Genomic DNA, 21954 nt, shown 5'->3' with positions numbered 1-21954 from the left:
ATCCTGTATGGCATGTGGCAGCTTATTAAATAGCTTGTGCCCTGTGACTTCATAGCTATTTATTGATTTTGATAGTCTGTGGTAAGGCGTGTATACGTGTTTGATGCTTCTTGTGTTGTAACAATGTACATTTTCTCTACGTTTCACATCTTGTAGGTTCTTCTTCGTAAAGATTAAGACATTGTATATATAGAGGTTTATTATAGTCATAATTTTTTGTTTAGTAAATAAGGGTTTGCAGTGAGCCTTATGTGAAGAATTTGTAATTATCCTAATGGCTTTCTTCTGCAATAATAGGATGTCATGTATATGACTACAGTTACCCCACAAGATAATGCCATAGGATATTATACTCTGGAAAAATGCAAAATAAGATGATCTGATGTATGTTTCAGGTACATAATTTCTGAGTTGTCTTAATAAATAAATTACTCTAGATAGTTTACTACTAATATAGTTTACATGTTGGCCCCAGGATAACTTTTCATCTAAATAAACTCCCAGGAATTTAACAGAACTAGGATCATCAGATAGTGGCTTGTCTCTTAGAGTGAAGATTATCTGCTGAGTTTTATTTTCATTTAGCAGGAAACTATTTGCTCTGAACCAATATGCTGCATGAGTGAGTGTATTTTCAGCACAGGTTTTAAGATCATTAAGACTGTTACTGCTATGGAGAAAAGTCGTATCATCTGCATACAATACAGTGGTGGATCTAATAAACGAGGGGAGGTCATTGATCATTATCAGAAACAGGAAGGGCCCCAGTACAGATCCCTGAGGCACACCTACTTTAACATTTTCTATGTTTCACATTTCCTTACCAACACAAACTACCTGTTTACGGTTGTTGAGATAAGCTTTTAATAGTCTGAGACTGTTTTCTTTGATGCCGTAGAATTCTAGTTTCTCTAGTAGTGGCATGTGCTCAACACAGTCGAAGGCCTTGCTTAGGTCACAGAATGAGACCTGAGCAAAACCTTTGTTCTCAAAAACTTTGAGGATGTAACTGACTACCGTGTTGATTGCATCAATGGTCGACAGATTCTTCCTAAACCTGTATTGTGTAGCATTAATTATTCCTAGATTCTCAAAGTGAGATGATAATTGTTGGTACATGATGCATTCTATTACCTTGGAGAATGTGGGTACTATTGAAATAGGCCTGTAGCTAGATGGAGAGTCTTTATCTCCCTTTTTGTATACTGGGACAATCCTAGACAGTTTCAACTCATCAGGAAAATATCCCTCAAGTAAGCACTTGTTTATGCAATGGGTTAAGGGGTAGAGAATGCAGTCACACACATTTTTTAGCAGGTTGGATGATATGCCATATATATCTAAGCTATCAGATGATTTCAGTTGTTTTATGACCACTTGTACATATCTAGGCGATACTTCGGAGAAGGTTACCATGCTTGTATTTAGTGACTGTCTACCCCAATTTTGGGAGAGTAACTCTGATGGACTAATGTCTGGTTTGATAATTGCATCTCCTATTTCTCTCACTGAATTAATAAAAAACTCATTGAGTGATTGTGGTGGGATATTAATTTTGTCTTTTTTAGTATCTCTGGCAGCACTGTTAATTACTTTCCAATAGGTCCCATGATGAAGTCGAATCTTCAGTGATGTGGACCAAGATAAATTATACATTAACAAAGAGAAGCTTCTGATAGAAAATAATTTTGTACACTGTACAAAAAATAAACTTTGCTTAACTGCAATTTACATTTTATGCTTTACAAACTAATAATTAGGAGGAAAGACGCTACTTTGAAGCAAAAAAAAGATGAAGCTGCTGCTTCTTTGTCTACATTATTGTCACTATCTTGTATACTAATGCTTGCTTATTATTCATGTAGCTACATTCATATTTATCAGAGAATGGAAGTCATCTAAATGCTGTGAAAAAGAGACTTATAATAGTGAACATAGTTTGTTGTCACACTACCAACAAGAGTTTTCAATCCTTGATTTTAGGTTATCAGGAAACTGGTCAGAGAAATGCATAATAAGAGATTTTTTTTCTTTTAAATGTGCAGAGGTCCTCAATTTCTTATTCTGTGCCAGCAACATTTGTTAGAACTTTTTAAAAGAGTAAATTGCCATTTAACTGTGAATTATTGTATGTATCCTTCATACTATTCAGATTTCAGCTTTTATGCCTTTAAGCTGTTAAGGCATTTCATAGCAGGTAAAAATGGCTAACTCATGTTCTTAAGATACACATTAAAGACATGTATTAGCCTTGTTTATCTGCTTTGGGCTGTCTTATAGATGTGACTGAATAATGGCCAAAGAGCTTTTAGCATTGTATTTGATGATGGCATAAAAGCCAAAATCTTCGTAATACAAAAGATAAATATAATAATACACTGTCAAATTATGTTTCACTTAAAAAAAAAAAAATACTGCATGACTGTGCCTCAACACCATCAAAAACTTGTCAAAACCTTTGTTCCAGGATTTGCAATCCCATCACGTGCTTCGGACATGGACACAAATTTCACATAGAAATAATTTCTTAGACATTGAAAATAGCCTTCTTAATATGTGAGAGTTGTACACTTCAAACAACATTTATGCTGTTCACTCTTGATGAGTAAATACTTTATTTAGTTTTTGCTGCATCACCTCAGAATTTCACTAGGCAACAAGAAGTATAAATATGCAAAATATACTCTTCTTTCCAAGTAAACACAGTGAAAGGTACTTTTAAGTGCAAAAATATGTGGGATGTGCTTCTTGATTGGTTTGTACATGTGTTTACCCCATTGTAACTTGTTATCAAGGTAAACCCCAAAGAAGTTGAGATACCAGTGGGTACTCATAAATTTTTAATTATCACCTTAAGAATTCAAGTCCTTGGTTCTATAAGTCTGCACTTTTAGGAAACATTACACTTAGTGAATCATTGGATCATCATTCTGGAAATGCCTACCATACAATGGTTTCTTCATCTGAGGAAAGAGGAAGAAATTACTGTGTGCCATATCAGAAGAATATGTGGGGAGGCAAAATTTGTTAGCTCAAAGGAGCAGCATGTGTGACTGTGTCCTACATAAAATGGGCAAAAACACTCTTCTTGTGACATAGTCAAGAAATCTGATAGTGTGCTCCTGTGATGGTTTGCCCTGTTATCAACATAATCTGTTAGCACCACACCATGACAGTCCCAGAAAACTCTCAGCATCATTTTGTCCAGTAATGGTTGGGTTGTTGCCTTTTTCAGTGGTGGTGATTCCACATGTTTCTGAAGTTTGCTTTGCTCCTTTGTTTAGATGTCATATTGATACACTAAACATTTGTCTGCAAGTAACAGGGGTCTAACTAAGTCCTCTGGATTCGCCTGACATAATTGCAATATTTCTGCTACTGCCTTCATTTGGCAGGGTTTTTGAATGTATATGAACAGTCAAAGAACCCAGAAAACAACAACTTTTCTCATTTTCAAAATATCATGTTGAAAATTTATCCATGACAGATTTTCACTTTCTCCACTTTTACTTTGATTGCAATACACCAGTATCTGAGCACGAGAGCCTCCTCTTCACCTTTGATTCCTTGTTCTTCATGGGAAACTGGTTTGCTACTTCATTCTTTGTCATTTATCCTTACTTCATCAAACTGGAAGCATCTGTACTATCTGCCCAATGTGCCATATAATGGTGCATTGTTGTCATACACATCCAAAAATTCAGCATTTGCCTTCAAATGAAGAAAATTAATTGCTGTGCTGCACTACACTCAACTTTGTCAATGGAGTGTGCCATTTTGTTCTGGCTCTTGTATTGGCTTGCTATGGTACTGTAACACAGGCACTTCAACGTATATTGGAACTACAGACATGTATCTGCAAACAAACACAAAATTAACTTTATAACTTTTTAAGTGATTATTTCAACTATGTAGGATGAAAAGATGCATGAATGGCTAAAGAGGAGAGGGAAAAAGGAGAAGACTGAAGAGTAAATGGGAATGAGGTTGGTTAACGAAGGTTCAGTCCAGGGGGATGGCGGGATGAAAGAATGTGTTGGAGTGCAAGTTCCCATCTCCGCAGTTCCGAGGGACTGGTGTTAGGTTGGCGAAGCCAAATAGCACGTACATTGTAGCAGGTTCCTAGGTCCCTAGAATTATGCTGGACGGCATGCTCTGCTACTGTGCCCGTTCATGCGCTCAGCCAGTTTAGTTGTCGGGCACAGATGAACTGTCCGCCTAGGAGATGTCCAATACCCAGTAGCAGAGCATGCTGTCCAGCATAATTCTAGGGACCTAGGAGCCTGCTACAATGTACATGCCATTTGGCTTCTCCCACCCAATACTAGTCCCTCGGAACTGCGGAGATGGGAACTTGCACTCCAACATATCCTTTCATCCCGCCATCCCCCTGGACTGAACCTACATTAACCAACCACACTCCCATTTACTCTTCAGTCTTCTCCTTTTTCCCTCTCCTCTTTAGCCATTCATGCATCTTTTCATCCTACATAGTTGTGTTTATCTTTATACTATATACTTCTTTACTTCTGTATGCATCCTCTTTGGTTTGAAGCTGGCACAGTACTTAACAGTAGAATATCTTTGGCATCCCTCTGACAACCATGCCTCCATCCTTGCTTCCCTCCCTGTTTACCTTTCCCTGTTGCTTCATAACCTGGATTGTGAGTAACTGAATCCACTTTCCCTTCTTCCCTTTTTTCCCCTCTCTCCTCCCTGATGAAGGAACAACATTGCGAAAGCAAGGAATGTAAATTTTCTGTTCTGTTTTGTGTATCTATCAGCTGTACTGAGCTGAGGTAAGTACTGGCTAGCCCTCTATCTCTTTGTTAGTATTTGTTTCACATCTTTATATGAGATTTTCCATTAATCATTAAGTGATTATTTCAATAAAGTACAGTTTGTGTTGTTAGTGTATTCTTACATGCTATTCCCTTTGAGTCTCTAATATGTAGCCAAGTTCTGATATAAATGAAAAGTTCATAAGTGTAAGCTCAGTTATCTGTTTACTTTTGTTTTGTCATGTAAACAATACAGATTTAATTGTTTCTATTTCTCTGGAAGTTTTGAGTTAGTATCTGGACTTTAGGAATAAACATTCTAAGAAATAGAAGATATTAATTGAGTAGTATGGAAGTTATTCTTGTTTAATTTAGACTAAAGCTAAAATTTGTATGCCATGAGTGAGAAATGTCTGACTTTCCATGAGAGTGTTAGTTCCGGGGTGCAGTGTGAGGGTTCTTGCAGTTTCTTTCTTGTGGGTGACTTTAGTGATGTGGGAACTGGGGAAATAAACAAGGCTTAATGGTTATGTAGGATTTGCTGCAGAGATAGAAAGACTGCAGAACAGAAGGAGAGATTGCTGCCCTTCAGGTGGAACTACAGAAGGCAAAAGAAGATCTGGAAAGATTAAGGAGGGAGAAGGGGAAAGAGAAGTGGGAAATGATGGGAAATGACAGGACACAACTAACTTTCAAAAACTGTTTGAGAAGTGAGAAGTCAGAAAAAGTTGTCATCAAAAAGAAAGCTTTGTGTTAGATAGTTCGGTGGAGGGGTGTCACACTATAGCAAGTGATAAAGTACCAATGTTACAAGTGACAGAATAGCAGTGTTTTGGGGGTAGGGAGGGTAGAAACAAAAGATGTTCAGAGAGAGACACGCTGAAAATGACATTCACATTGATAAAACAGGCAACCAGAAATCAGATTTTAATGCATACAGTTTATGCAAATGGCCCCTGATTGAAACTGGAGACATTCAAAAATTTGCAGAAAAATTAGGTTCATCCAGTTGTAATTCACCCAGTGCACAAAATCAGTTTTCCTTATTACGTCAGGATACTGTATCTACTATCAGCTCTGATGTTAGCATTGCAATGCAGTACAAAGAGTACTGTAATCCAGAAATCTAAGCAGCTTTATTAAGAGAAAAATATAGTTACACCTGGCAGCAAAATGGAAACTATATGGGATATAATGAAGACAGACAGAGGTGGGGCCAAAAAGGAAAAGTAACAGACAGCTCTAAAAAAATGAGACATTGTTAACAAGTGCAAGTAGTGTTACAAACATCTTAAACAAGTACTTTGTTTCTGTTACTGACAACTTGGGTTTATCAGGTTCAGTAAACAGTGCAGTGGAGTGACTGAGACCAGTTTTACAAATAACTTCAGTAAAATGCAAATGACACACATGTCTCCCAAAGAAGTAGCACCCATCATAAAATCCTTAAAATCAAAGTTTTCTCTCGCTGAACAGTGCTTCACTTTATATGAAAATGCATGACAATGTCTCACTGACTCATTCACTTCAAAAGAAGAACTGTTTCTTTTGCTGTGGCATTCATAGCCTGCCAGAGAGTTGGGAGAAATGTATAAATAGCAATAGAGATTATTTTCATTAAAATATTGTTTATCAGCTTCAAACAACAGATGTGTAATTATGGCAACCAAATTCCAGTTTCATACTTCTGCACCTAATAAAGTAGTCCCACGTGTGGAACTGTAGGTGGGGACTACTCCAGAGGACGTCATCTTCAGGAAAAACAAAACAGATTTTTTACAATTATAATATGGACTGTTAGATCCCTTAATCAAGTAGGTAGGTTAGAGAATTTAAAAAGGGAAATGGATATGTTGAAGTTAGATATAGTGGAAACTAGTGATCTGCAGTAGTAGGATGAACAGGACGTCTGGTCAGGTGAGTGCTAGGTTATCAATTCAAAATCAAATAATGGCAATGCAAGATTATGTCTAATAATAAGAAAATAGGAATGCAGGTATGACTAGCATAATGAATGCACTATTGTAGCTGATATAGACATAAAGTCAACACCCACCTTAGCAGTACAAGTTAATATGCCAATGAGCTCTGCTGATTACAAAGAGATTGAAATAATGTATAATGAAATAAAAGAAATTACTCAGATAGCTAAGGAAGACAGAAGTTTTATTGTGCTGGGACACTGAAATTTGATAGTAGGAAAAGGAAGAGAAGGAAAAATAGGAGGAGAACATGGACTGAAGGAGAGGAGTGGAAGAGGAAGGCCCTGGCGGCAGAATTTTGTACAGAGCATAAGTTAACTGCCGCTATAACTTGACTTAATAATTGTATGAGGGGTATTCAGTAAGTAACACAACTAATTTTTGTTTCTAAAAGCAGGATGGGTCTACTCAGGATTCCAATACACCATATTATTCCCCACTCTTTTGGCTAAAAAACCCTATTTTTCAACATAATCTCCATTCATTGTGATGGCCTTACACCACCTTACTGGGAGGTCATGTAGGCCAAAAGCTATCGCTCTACTGATCAGTGACAAAGCCAATGACTTGCTGCATCAATAACCTTCACATCATCCATGTACTCTTTCCTGTAGAGTGCATCCTTTATTTGGTCAAACAGGTGGAAGTCAGAAGGTGTGAGATCCAGGCTTAGTCAATGAGGAACAACAGTCCAATTAAGTTTTACAAGCTTCTCTCAGGCGTGGAGGCTTATGTGAGACCTTGCTTTGTCATGTAGCAGGAGAAATTCATTTGCATTTTTGTGGCAATGAACATGCTGATGTCATTTCTTCTATTTCCTGAAGTGTATTACAAAACACTTCAGAGTGGACCTTTGCACCATCAGGGAGGACATCAAACAGAATAACCCTTTCAGAGTTCCAGGAGACCATCACCATGACTGCAGCAGCTGAGGGTGTGGCTTTGAATTTTTCTTCAGAGGAAGGATGGTGTGGCATCAATCCATACATTGCCATTTTGTTTCTGGTTTGAAGTGATGAATATGTATTTCATCTCCTGTGATGATGTTCAACAAAAAATTGTCACAGTCAGCTTTGTAATATGCAAGAAATTCTGCACAGATGGTCCTTTGTTGCTTTTAATGATCTTGTATTAGACATCGAGGAAATCATGGACTACATTTTTTAGTAGTATTTCAACTGGTGGATGAGCATATCAGTACTACCAACGGATATGTCCAGTTGTGCAGCAAAGTTTTTGACTGTGATCCATTAGTCATCGAGAATGAGAGTGTCTAGAAGTTCCAACATTGCAGGAGTCACAGCTGTATGCGGCTAGCTGGCATGTAGGAGATCAGACAGTTTTGTGCAATCTTGTTGTTGATGATGACAGATGTCTCACCCAATGACTCGCCATGCTTTGTTTACTGTCAAGTCTCCATAGACACTCTGTAAGTGCCTATGAATATCTGGGATGCTCTGGTTTTCTGCTACAAGAAGCTCAATGACAGCTATCTACTTGGAACACATCTCTGTTACAGATGCCATTTTGAAGGCTGTGTATAGTGCCACTACCTATCAGTACTTTGTGAAACTATACGGGCTGAAGTGGAAGTATTCCATGATGTCCTACAACAAATTCCACTTTTTTTTCCTTTTCAACTGAAACTGGCTGAGGAAACAATGTGTTGCATTACTTACTGAAAGCTCCTTGTATAAGGAGGCTGTATGTATTGGAAGGGACCTGGAGATACTAGTAGATTTCAGACTGAATATATAATGGTAAGATGAGATTTCAAAACTATATTTTAAACTGTACAAAATTTTCAGGAGCAGATGTGGACTCTGACCATAATTTATTGGTTATGAATTGCAGAGTAAAACTGATAAAAAGGCAATGAAGGTAGGAAATTAAGTAAATGGCATGTGTATAAATTGAAAGAACTAGAAGTAGTTGAGAGTTTTATATGGAGCATTAGGCAATGATTGACTGAAACAGGGGAAAGGGATACTACTTAAGATGTACGGATAACTTTGTGAGATGAAATAGTAAAGTCTGAGGAGGGTTGAACAGGTGAAAAGGACAATGTCCAGCCAAAATCCTTGGATAACACAGGAGATGTTGATTTTAACTGAAAAAAAGCAGAAAATCTATAAATGCAGCACATGAAGGAGGTGAAAGAGAATACAGACATGAAAAAAATGAGACTGGCATAAAGTGTAACATGGCTAAGCAAAATTGGCTACAGGGCAATGCAAGGCTGTAAAAAGAAGCATAACTAGATAGATGCTGACTCCAGAACTAAGCAAAGAAGGGAATACAGAAATGTAGAAGAAACATATGGAAGGACTATACAGGCAAAATAAAAAGTTAAAAGGAAATAGATGAAAATGAGGTGTATGATATGTTACTGCAAGGAGAAATGACTGAGCACTGAAAGACTTGTCAGAAGAAGCCCCTGTAGTAGAGGAGATTTCCTCAGAATTATTGAGATCACTGGGAGAGCCAGCATTAATGGAACTATTCCACCATATGTGCAAGATACATGAGACAGATGAAATACCCTCAGAATTCAAGAAGAATGTAATTGAAAACTGCACATGTTACTGAACTACCAGTTTAGTAAGCCATGATTGCAAAATACTGACATAAATTATGTGTAGAAGAGTGGAAAAACTGGTAGAAGCTGACTTTGCAGAAGATCAGGTTGAATTCCCAAGAAATGTAGGAACATTATGACCACTGCCCACCATGATGTTGGATGCCACCTGGTGGCACAGCAGGCACGTGTTGTGGTAACAAAAGTATGTAAGTGAAGCAGACATGGACAGGGGTTGACCCTAACAAAGGCTGGGCTGCAAATGGGACAACTGACTGAGGTAAGTGACTTTGACAAAGGGCAGTTTATTTTTACATAGAGACTGTGAGTGAGTATCTCGAAAATAGCAGAGCTGGTCGAATGTTTACTTGCTACTACCGTGAGGTAGAAGGACAATGAAACTACTACTAGGCGCTAAATGGTTGGACGTCCATGACTCTTCACAGATTGTGGGGTTCAGAGGTTATCTGCTCTGTAAAGCAGGATAGATAGTGATCTGTGGCATCTCTTCAAAATGGGCACAATGCTAATGCACACACAAGTGTTTCAGAGCACACCATTCTTCATACATTGTTGAATGTGGAGCTCCGCAGCAGACTACTGCTACATGTCTACATCTTGACCCAACAACATCACCAGTTATGATTGAAGTGGTTGTGGGACCATGAGGATTCGACTGTCAATCAGTGGAAACTGTCGGCTCTTCGGGTGAATCACATTTTTGCTACACTAGGTCGATAGTCGTCTCCGCAAATGCCATCATCGAGGTGACAGCAGCTCAAAGTATGCACTGTACCATGGATGCAGGCTGTTGGGAGCAGTGTTACGCTATGGGCGACATTCTCCTGTGCTTGCATGGCATCTGTGGTAGTAATCGAAGACACGCTGACACCTGTGAACCACCTGAATCCCTTCCTGCTTCATGTCTTCCCCAATGATGATATCATCTTTCAGCAGTATAACTGTCCACGTCTTGGAGACAGAACCATGCTACATTGGTTTGAGGAGCATTATAGTGAATGCACGCTGTTGTTTTGATGATCAAATTCTCTTGGTATAAGTCTTGTGGAACTCATCTGGGTTGCCATCAGGTACCATCATCGCGTACGCAAATCAGCGGCCTGTTATTTACTTGAATTACATGACCCATCCATAGACATCTAATGACACATACCTTGACAAACTGTCAGATTGCTGATATGCAGACTCAATTATGTATTTTGTTCTAAAGATAGGCTAACAAGCCATTAAGCCGGTGGCCATAAAATTTTGGCTCAGTGTATATTCACAATGAAGTCAATGTTAACATTTTTAATTCTGTAAATTCATTTCTGCTTGAGTGTGGTGGCATAAGTTTCCAACAAATGTAATATATTTGTTTCATAGCTGTACTGTCTGTATAAGAGAAAATTTTCTACATTTCCTGGTACAGGTGTTCAGTTTGATAGGTGAAGGTTAATAAAGTCTTAACATATTTTTCGAAATGTCTTATTATCAACATTTACATGATGCCCGTTGCATAAAGGCCTCATTGCTACTGCTGGGGAGGCCAAGTTGCCACTGTTAGTAAGGTAGGCTAAGTTTGTGAGTTCGTGAAATGGCTTCTGGAGCAGTACCCCACTAAGACAATTTCTCCTTGCCACTATTACACAGCTATGCCCCAGGGTGAGGTAACAGGATAGGAGAACGAAGGTTCTCCAATACTCCAACAAATTAGTAACATAGTCACACAAATGAGCTAAAAGTTTTACTTATCTTTGTGACTAGTTGAATTATTAAGTTTGCAACACTGCGTGTAATACAGGGTGTACATAGAGTCTGGGAACACTTCCAATTTCTTTATTGCACAAGAACCAAACATTGTACAGATATCATACATATGTCATTTTGAAGAGAGACCCTGAAAGTTTTTTTTTTTCATGTATACCACCACAGCATACTTTGGTAATTTGCTGATAGTCAGTGCTAGTTGCAAACATGGCGTGTTCAGGTGCGGAGAGAGCTTTCTGCGTGTTGGAGTTTGACAAAAACAAGTGTGCTACAGCTGTTCAATGGATGTTTAGAACCAAGTATGGTAAGAAGCCACCAACAAGGAAGGCCATTTACCACTGGCACCATAAATTCATTATGATGGGTTGCTTGTGCCAGGCAAAGAGAAGCAGACATCCCAGTGTGAGTGAAGTGAATGTGGAGTGCATACAAGAGGCATTCATAAGGTGGCCAAAGAAATCAGTGCATCATGCATCGTGTGAACTTTAAATGGCTCGAATGACAGGGTGGAAAGTCCTGTGATAGAAGCTGTCTATGAAACCATTCAAATTGGAGCTAGTGCGGAAGCTAAAAGATGATAACAAAGACAAGCATTTTGAGTTTTATTTGCAGTTGCAACAATTGAATGAGCATGGGGATTGCATTGTTGATTGCTTAATTTTCATCAATGAAGCTACTTTTCACACTAATGGGAAAGTGAACAGGCATAATTGTTGAATCTGGGGAACAAATCATCCACACGAAAGCGTGTAATTCGAGTAAGATTCCCCAAAGGTAAATGTTTTTTGTGCCTTGTCACATCAAAAATTGTACAGTTCATTCTTCTTGGGCGAGAGCACTGTCACTCGATATTCCTACTTGGACATATTGCAGCAATGACTGATGCCTCAAATGCAATAGGACTCTCCATTCATCTTACAGCAGGATGGGTGTCCAACCCCTTTTTCATCGTGAAGTTCGCAGGTACCTGAACATGGAGCTGCCGCATCAGTGGATTGACTGTGCTACAGAAGGGGCAGTTGTATAATGAAATGGTCTCCCCAATCTCCATATCTCACTCCATGTTACCTGTTTCTTTGGGGACACATTAAAGATCTGGTGTACGTACTGCCTCCACCACATTATGTAGCAGAGCTCCGGGAGAGAATACGGGAAGTGACTGCCACAGTCAACGATGCCATGCTGGGACGGGTATGGCAAGAATTTGATTACCTTATTGACTTCTGCTGGGTCATTCAGGGTTCGCATATCGAATGTTCATAAAAAAAAAAATTCAGAGTTTGTCTTCAAAATGCAATATGTGTGACATGTGCACAATGTTTAGTTCTTGTGCAATAAATAATTGAAAGTTTTCCCAGACTTTATGTACACCCTGTATAACACAAGAAAGACCCTCAATGACTAAGTACAAACAATCATAGGTAATCTTCACAGTACATAGCAAATGCAATTCATAACAACTGTCTGTTCACTTCTAAGAGTGCACTAAATGACGTTCCCTGTCTAAGTCAGCCCTGGACAATGATCTATTACCAAGTGGGTGAGAGCTGCTCTTCTATCTCCCAAATAGGCTTCTGTCTGTTGTTGTCTAGTCATTGGTGGATTGTACTTGGCCAGCAATTGGCCAAGGCGAAATCGATATCTTCAACCTCAGCGCCGCCCGTGGCACTGGTGGAACTCGCACAAGTGGCAAGTCTCTATGGTACTGGTACCAGCTCGCATCTTTGCACTTGTGGTGCTTTTGCCCTGGCTGTGTCTTGTTCAGAGACACAGCATTTTTCTGATAAGAAATTTGTTACTCTGTGTTATATCAATGTGGGATTCCTGCACAATACAGTCTACTTGTTCAACATCAGTCCCGCAAACCTGATGCAGAAAATTGCTTTAAACTCTACAACCTCCAATATAATGCTATTATCTTTCATATCTGCTATTTTTTCCTTTTTGCATATATTCATATTTTGTTTTCTTTGCATTCATTAACAACTTATTCTCTCCAAATTATTAATTTGCTCTTTCCATCTCTAAATAAGTTTTTAATTCTAAGTCACTTGTCAGTTCATTACCTACAGTTAATGGTGTGCCATCGGGATATATTACCACCCTTTAATTAACTGCATTCAAGTATCATAAACCTGTGAAGTGAAAAGCAATATTGCTAATGTTGAACTTATGGTACGTTACACTTCACAATTTAAAATCATAGTAAACATATTCTACTATTGTGCTGTTTTTCTTTATGATTGCTACAAATTATGTTCTGCTACCAACAAAATACTTTGTGATACTGAAAGCAGTAGCTCAGATGCCATAATAATATGTAAGCATGTAGGCATCAGCATCCAGAGTTTGTTAAAATAAAAGTATTCTGGGTATGGTGCTGCATCACATTGTAAAATAACTGTCACTGTATATAACCAAAATTTTGGTACAGTTGCAGTGGCTTTGCTCCGGATCTACCCAGGGAACACAGGGACTGTATTACATGTATTATTTTATGTACATGTGTAGCTGTAACTTAGAAATGTAAAATGTAATGTAAACTTTTGTATTTCTCTTTAAAAAGTGAAAAAAGTTTCTTTAGTAAACCTTGACATGTCTCCTGTACATCAAATCAAATGATTTGAAAATTGTACAGAGACTTTACTAGTTTTTTAGCTACTACAGTCTTTCTAGTCTAAGTACCTACCAAACACAATCACACAGATACAAACAATATGAAAAGTGAGATTCCTAACATTATATTATAATAATAGAAATTCTGTATTGATTTTTTTTACTGTAATATAGTTACCCTGATACCGATCTGTCGGGCACTTAATGAGTGGCTTTAGAGAGATTTATAAATAATCCACAGATGATTTTATGTTCTTCCAGTTCTCTGATCACAAATATGATGAATTTTGCTATTACCATTTTGGTGTTTCTACCCTTTCTGATACCATCTTGAACACCATTCACTAAGTAAGGTTTTTCTTTGAAGGTTATTATTCTACACATTTTGGTTGCTTAAAATTTTGGTTAGTGTATTTGTCATAGTGATGAATCTGTTGTTTCCTGTATCACATGTGTCTTTACCTTTACTTTTTTTTCAAGCTTTCTGGATAATAATTTATCCCTCCATTACGAAATTTATAAGAAAAGTCAGAGTGATTTCAAGACCTTTCAACATATACTTATCAGTGTTAGTATATATGTTACCAAATTCTGCAATACTCTTATTTTCCAATGATACAGTTATTCCATCTGCCAAACTGGTCACTATTATCTGTATATATTACAAGTAATGTTTTGAAGCTCATTGATAATGAAAGTTAAAATTTCATAACACATTATTTGAAATGCATTGAAGCTACTTCTCCTACTATCAGTAACCACAACTATAGCAAATACGTTTTGTTTCAGGTACATTGTGCTTACTAGCAAGCATCATGAAGGTTATACAATGTGGCCATCAAAATACTCATTCAGCTGGAATTCTGTGGATGTAGGCCCCCAGAGAGATCTACTAGGTAAATATTCATCAAACATTCTTTTAGCAGTAGTAATAATAAACTTATGTAGATATTACAAGTTCTAGCATACACTTGTATGGCAAGGGTAATCAGTAATTTTCAGTCATTATGTAGATGAATTTTTGAGTTTACAGAATAATATGCATTTAATTAAATATTACTGATTCCAGTGATAATAAATTACTGTAGAAACCAGAATCTGAAATGATGGATACTACAATATAATGAAATTATTAACATTATCTAATAGATGATTGGTCCATTAACAAATGCTTTGGTTGCTGAAAGCAGTGCAATGGGTGAAGCACTAGGCCTATGCCTACACCTTGTGTTTGGGCTTAGAGTCTTTTATCTGTAAAATGGTGATATTGGATTAATTTACACATAGTAGCAGTACACTGACAGACATTCCATCATCTGTCTCTTTTTTTTTTCATCCTTGGATGACTTTTGGTAGCTATACTTGATGCATAAGGATCTACACAGGTGTGTTACAAAGTATTTGTTATTTACAGAAAAGCTTAGATATATAACATTTTTGAGACATTTGTAAAAGAGATAACAATTTCAACCATAAAAATAAAATTATACATTTCAGACGTAGTTAAACTGAATATATACAGTTGTATATATTCTAAGAAACTCGATCACAATGCTGCACTTGTATCTAAAAATTCCTTTACACTGTTACAAGCTGAGACCAGATGACATAGTTTTTGTTTGAAAGCAGACAGTGTTTTTAAGTTCTTGATAGTGTTTGGAAGTTTGTTATATAATACACATCCAGCTATGTTAGGTTCTCTGTCACTTAACTTAAGCATGTTTTAATACATGTGGTAATTATCTTTACACCTAGTACAGTACTTATGTATATTTTTGTTCATCATAGCTATACATTTTACTTTTAGATACATAATTCTTTCATATAGCATATGTACAGATCAGGCACTGTAAGCATTTGCAATTCTTTGAATTTACTTCTACAGGACTGTCTTGGTGATAGGTTTCCAATGCATGTGATCACTTTCTTTGAAATTTAAGTAATCTGCTTACATGTATATTAGCAGCACTACCCCACACAGATCTACCATAAGAGATACATGGCTAAATTGCAGCATAAAACATTTTTAGCAAGGTGTCATCATCAACAGTTTGTGACATTTTTCTCATGAGAAATATATTCATGCTAACTTTTTAGCACATTTTATCTGTATAAGTCTCCCATGTCATGAGACTATCTATCATCAAACCCAGAAACTTACTGAAATGAACTTTTGAAATGCTGAGGTCCCAAAGATTGATATCAAGATCATCTGCTTTGACTGCCCTATTTGCTTGTGTTCTCATGTAAGTTGTTTTACTTCCATTTATGAAAAGGTTGCACCCCTCAAAATATTTGTATACCCTATCCATCTCTGGACATGTCCTGGTTTCAAGGTCCTTTGCAAATGTATTCGTGATTATTAGAAATGTGTTGTGAACATGCATGATCACTGTTTCATTTACAGCTTCTGTTATGACATTTAATGATAGAGTAAAAAAAAAACGTAATAGTCCCAATACCAATCCTTGCGCTACAACACATTTTATGTTTTTTAATGCTGAGAACACATTTCCCAATCTGTTGCCCTTTCTATGCTTTATCTCTATGCTTGTTGCCTATTTTTGATAAATGTTTTGATAACATTATTTGCTCTGCCTCTTATGACATACTGGTTTAGTTTTTATAACAGGACTCTGTGACACTTGATCAGAAGCTTTTGACAGGTTGTGGAATAAACTACAAACTTATTCCTGTTTTTCCAATGCCCTGACTAAGCCTACATACTCTGTGAAATCTGCTGCTGCTGTCTTTGTAGATTGATCTTTTCCGAAACCACATTTGTGCGCTATTTATTATATTACATTTTGCTGTGAAATTTACTGACCTATCCTTTATGGCTGTTTTTATAATTGTAGACAGTAGAGATGTGGCTGTAATAGGTCTTTAGTTGCTGAGATTCCCTTTGTCTCCCCCTTTGTGAATGGGAATTACTTGGCTTTTCTTTAGGCAATTTGGAATTGTTCCTTTCTGTAATATTTGATTTATAAGGAATGTGAGAGTCTTACTTGTGTATTTAGCAACGTGCTTAATTATTTTTGGAGACATGTCATCCAATATTTCTGAATTTTTCTTTTTAAAGATCTAATTATATTTATGACTTCTGATTCTTCTGTAGGTGATAGAAATATACAATCTGTTACCATCTTGGAGGTTTTTATGTTATTTATTATTTAGATGTTTTGGTTTCTGTTCAACCCATCCACTACATCTATGTAGTACTGATTGAAAATATCAGATACCTCATATGGATTATTAGTCATGTTCCTTCCTTTGCAAGTGTGATGTTTACATGAGCTGCTGCTTCTGTCTCTCTTCTGCTTGTGTTTATGTGTTCCAAGACAGTTTTGGGGACATTTGAGGAAGTTTCAATTTTGTGTTTATAGTGACTTGCTTTTGTCTCATTAAACACCCTGCTGTAGACTTTCTTCATATCTCTGTAGACCTTACCCTTGCTAAACATTTCTCCTCCTGATAATTTTTATACACTTCTTTTAATTCTTCTCTACTCTGAATAGTTTTTGCTGTGATCCAGTTTTCACTGAGCTTTTTGTGTATTTTCCTAGATACTTTACATTACTATCAACTTATATAGCTATACCCCCACTTTTGTGTTCACTTTTACAGTAATGTGCCATTTTTTTTTACATTCTTTTAGGTTATACACAATTATTTCATTTTGCTTTAGCCCATGCTCTGTCATAATAAAAACATTTGGCATCCCAGTTACTAATAATTTTTTCTGATTTATTGGAAGCATATTGCACACTCTGGTGATGTAATTTAATTTTAGAACGATTATCTGCTATTTTTCAGTCAGCTATATTGAATGCCTCTTTACCTGAGGTTTGCTTCCGTAGTCTTTTGTAACACAGAGATGGCACCTTTACACCAGCATCTACTTTATTAATTTTGCTACTTAAAATATTATTTTCACACATACCATTTATCTTGTGTGCTTCCACTTCTGTCCACCTCCAACACAGTAACTACTCTTTGCTTCACTCCGCTTAAGTTTTCTACATCTTTCATTTCCTTACCCGTCTATTTTATTTTTCACCACCCTCTCCCATCTCTTTTATGTACAATGCACTTAGCTTTTCACTTTTATTAACTCATGCATGATTTTTAAGCAGTAACCTCTGTCTGTAATTTACCCTGACATTTAAGCTCTCAGGTTTTCCAATCTTGTCCGATGCTGTCTCCAACAATCAGTCTTTCCTTCTCATCCCATGCGGCAAGTCTCCCCTGACCCGTGGTTCTGGCTGACTTTCCTGAAATCTTTCTCTTTTCCTAGATCTCTCCAGCCCTTTTCCTTCAGCCCTCTTCCTTCCCCTTCTACCCCTCTGCCTGAGAAGGACCCACTGGCTCCAAAAGCTTGCTAATTATAACCGTCTTTTACGTGTGTGTTCTGCTGCTGCTTGGTGAGCATATGTTTTATCTATACAATTTAATTATTTTGTCAATAATTGATTGTTTTCATTGTTATATATTCTGGTTTGCACAATATATTGGGAACAGTTAGTATGCATTTTTTTCCTTTCTCTGTATTGACTCATCTAGGAAGGAGTCTTAAGTGAAATCCTAATTGACTGATAGTATAGCCTCGTTTACATAGTTTGGCTTGTAAGTCATCCACTGTTTTGCAGCACCTAATAATTCCAATGCAATATTGATCATCAATGTGTCACCATAAATTCTCCTTTATATCTTAAGGTAAACTGGATTGATTTTCTTCTACTGTAGGTTGACCAACAGTTGTATCAAATGTTAAGAGCAGCTTTTAGCTGGAATTACTTTCACAAATTTCTAGAATAGTTTGTGTTTTAGACTCATTACTTTTTTTGTCATTCCACTGCACTGATATTTCTCTTCAGTGTGCTTTTTTTCTGTTGAATCTCTTTCCTTAATGCTGTTTTTATTGTTATCTGTCATCCTGCTAGCATTGCATGCTAACAGCAAGCTGGCGAGCTCAAATTCCAGTACTACAGTTTTATTCCAAGAAGTGTTCTGATTAAGTGCTGATTAGGATACTGTTTGAAGTAACTGCCTCCCACTTGATTTCATATTAATACCTTTAGTGTCTTATGGTATGTCCTGTTTGATTTCTTCCTGCAATTAAAAATAAACATATAAAATGTGGAATGTAGGCATGTTACACAATGTGTACACTAAACTACCCTGAAGAATACGGTTACATGAAAGAGAAAACTGCATTGAAATTGAACCTGAATCTTTCAAGATTACCTCGAACAGGCAGACAGAAAGATGCGGTTGATGACTTCATTTTATAATAAGTACTGAATAACAAACAAACTTAACTGACTGGGTAGTTCCATTCTTTAATTAGTTGTGGAACACTAGCTATATTTTTAATGGAGGGATAATGAAATATTAAAATAATGTAAAACTCAAACTTGCTTTAATGGCCATGAGCTCTAGTTGCTTTGTTTGTCTTGATAATGAAGGGATTTTTGGAAAAAATCTATCGCTGTCACTTTCTTTTTCATCAGTTTTACTTGCAATTCTTTGATTTTTGAATCCATTTTACTTCAACCTTACACTACTTTTCAGTCATCAACATAAGGTAAATTTAAACCTTATTTGATAATATTGATAGAGTTGGTAATATTTTAAAGTTTTTCATTAGAGTTGAAGTTTAGAGTTGTAATACCTTAGATGTATATGTGTAACTGAAGTTTAGAGTTGTAATACCTTAGATGCATACACGTAACATATTAAAGCTTGTGACTTGTACCGCTCCTTGTCATATGATGACATACTTTGTTGACCCCCTTACTCCCCTTTAATGTGTGATGTAATTTATGGATGGTCCATAAGGGGCATGTACAGTGTCAGATTTTGAATGAGCACTGTGAAGAACATGAAGATGCTGCATACATGTGTGAGACAGCTTATCAGCACCTGACACATTTTAAAAGCAGCTTCATTGTGGGTCCACATCTGGGTGGCTTGTTGAATTGTGAAATAACCAGATCTGTGGGGTATTCAGACGTGAGAGTGGCCTAATGCTGGACTGCATAAGAACATGGGGGCAGGCATACTCATCGTCAAGATTCTAGTCAACCATGTCTGATGACCAGAAGGAATGTTTGTCATATTTTGCAGCAAGCACATCGTTACCTCGTGACATCAGCAGCCACCACCCAAGAATAAATAATGGACTCCCTGCATCAGTCTGTGTCATCCCACACCATTGGTCAGAGACTAGCTGCAGCTGGAATAGGGAATTACCGTCCCATGCATAGGCAGCCATTAACGCAACAACGCAGAATATTGTGTTTGAAGTGGTTGTGTGACTGGGAAGCTTGGACTGCTAATGAATGGCATTGCAACGTATTTAGTGATGAATCATAGTTCTGCACTAACCCGCAAGTACGGCAGCTAGTTGGGGAAAGGTCCAATTCTTCCAATGTTCTGGAGAGGCACTATGGTGTTACTTGAGGCATCATTGTGTGAGGAACAATTGGCCATAAATTCAGGTGACAGATGGTAGCCATTGAGAAAACTCTGACAGCACAATGATAAGTCATAGACATTCTGTGTCCTCATGTGTTCAGTCACATATTATTCTATCATGGTGCCACTTTTCAGCAGGACACTTCTCATCCACACAATGCACGTGTCTGTGAAGAGTCCACGTGGTGTTGACGAACTCCCGTGGCCAGCTAAATCCCCAGATAGGACATGTGAGGGACCAGCTCATTTGTCAGCCCCATTACAGTGCCAGTATCCAGGATATCAAGGATCAGCTACAACAGTTATCGGTCCAGCTTGCCTCTCAGGAGGATACAATTACTTTATGACGGCCTTCCCAACAGATTCAGTGAATGCATCCATACCAGAGGGGGTGCAACATCATGCTGTTAAGTTTGCTCACACTGCCAAGTTCCCTGTAAATTTGGCACTCAGTATTGTAATCACTGAAATCAAAATGATAAAATGGCACTGTTGGCCAGAAGGCCCTGTCCAGGGAAGTTCGGCTGCTGGGTGCAAGTCTTATTTTGGATGACACTACATTGGCTGACTTACATGTCGGTAATGTTGAGATGATGATGACAACACAGCATCCAGTCCACAGGCAGAGAAAATCTCCAACCCAGTGAGGAATTGAACCCGGGTCCATTCCATGGTAGGCGAGCACATTACCACTCAGCTAAGCAGGCAGACTGTAATCACTGAAATAACATCACATAGCTTCTAAACTCATGAAGTTTCTATTTGTCTTGACTCCCCTTCTGATGCTTCACTTTTTGTCAGACAACATATAAGTTCCAAAAGCTAGGTAGTATGTTATGTGACTTTGATATGTATCTGTTGGCAGTACTACATATTTCACCCCTTGAAGGTAGGTATTGGCCATCATTACATCTCACAGCTTCCCTCTGACAACCATGCCTCCATCCTTGCTACCCTCCCTGTTTTCCTTTCCCTGTTGCTTCATAACCTGGGTTGTGAGTAACTGAATCCACTTTCCCTTCTTCCCTTTTTTCCCCTCTCTCCTCCCTGATGAAGGAACAAAGTTCCGAAAGCTAGGAATGTAAATTTTCAGTTCTGTTTTATGTGTATCTATCGGCTGTACTGAGCTGAGGTAAGTACTGGCCAGCCCCTCTATCTCTTTGTTAGTATTTGTTTCACATCTTATATGAGATTTTCCATTAATCATTCAGTTTATTAAAATAACATCCTACATTGCCCTGAAGACACCACTAGGACTGAACACATTGTAAATAAAGAGGTAACAAAATTACTTCAGATTTTGGTACAAAGTGACTCAATGTGGGACAAACATATTGGTTATATCAATTTCAACTTAAAAGGAGCAGTCACTAATGAAACACTTCTTGTACATATTCTAATGTGCATCTAAAATATGGGCTCATGTTCTTGGAAAATGCCCCAGCAGCTTTAGGGACCTTCAGAATCCAAAAGAGAGCCATTACAGTTATTACAAGAGGCAGTGCTAGAAAGTTATGTGAACTATTGTTTAAAATATCAAAAGTATAACCAGTACCATGTATGAATGTGATGGACACACTGATGTTTATTTAAAAACTGTAGCTGCCAGTAACAGCAGTATAAGAAAAAATTCTGCTAGACACCATCAAAATACCAGATTAAAAGGAAACTTACATATAATCATAGCTAGTACAAGCTGCTATTAGGCTGGTACCAGGTATACAAGAATAAAACTGTTGAACAAGTT

At 37.5% G+C, this 21954-nt stretch overlaps 1 protein-coding gene across 1 annotated transcript in view; it reads left to right on the top strand.

Moving 5' to 3' along the window:
- The window catches only part of LOC124795881 (alpha-L-fucosidase-like), a 108587-nt gene that overhangs the window by 32690 nt on the left and 53943 nt on the right, over nucleotides 1-21954 (top strand). Inside the window, exon 3 of the mRNA XM_047259962.1 lies at nucleotides 14517-14623. Within this exon, the coding sequence (XP_047115918.1) occupies nucleotides 14517-14623 (107 nt within the window). The remainder of the gene's footprint in view (nucleotides 1-14516; nucleotides 14624-21954) is intronic.

This window comes from Schistocerca piceifrons, chromosome 4, assembly GCF_021461385.2.
Source record: "Schistocerca piceifrons isolate TAMUIC-IGC-003096 chromosome 4, iqSchPice1.1, whole genome shotgun sequence".
NCBI lineage: Eukaryota > Metazoa > Arthropoda > Insecta > Orthoptera > Acrididae > Schistocerca > Schistocerca piceifrons.
The sequence above is the reverse complement of the archived record's forward strand: the minus strand, read 5'-3'. Positions and strand labels throughout refer to the sequence as shown.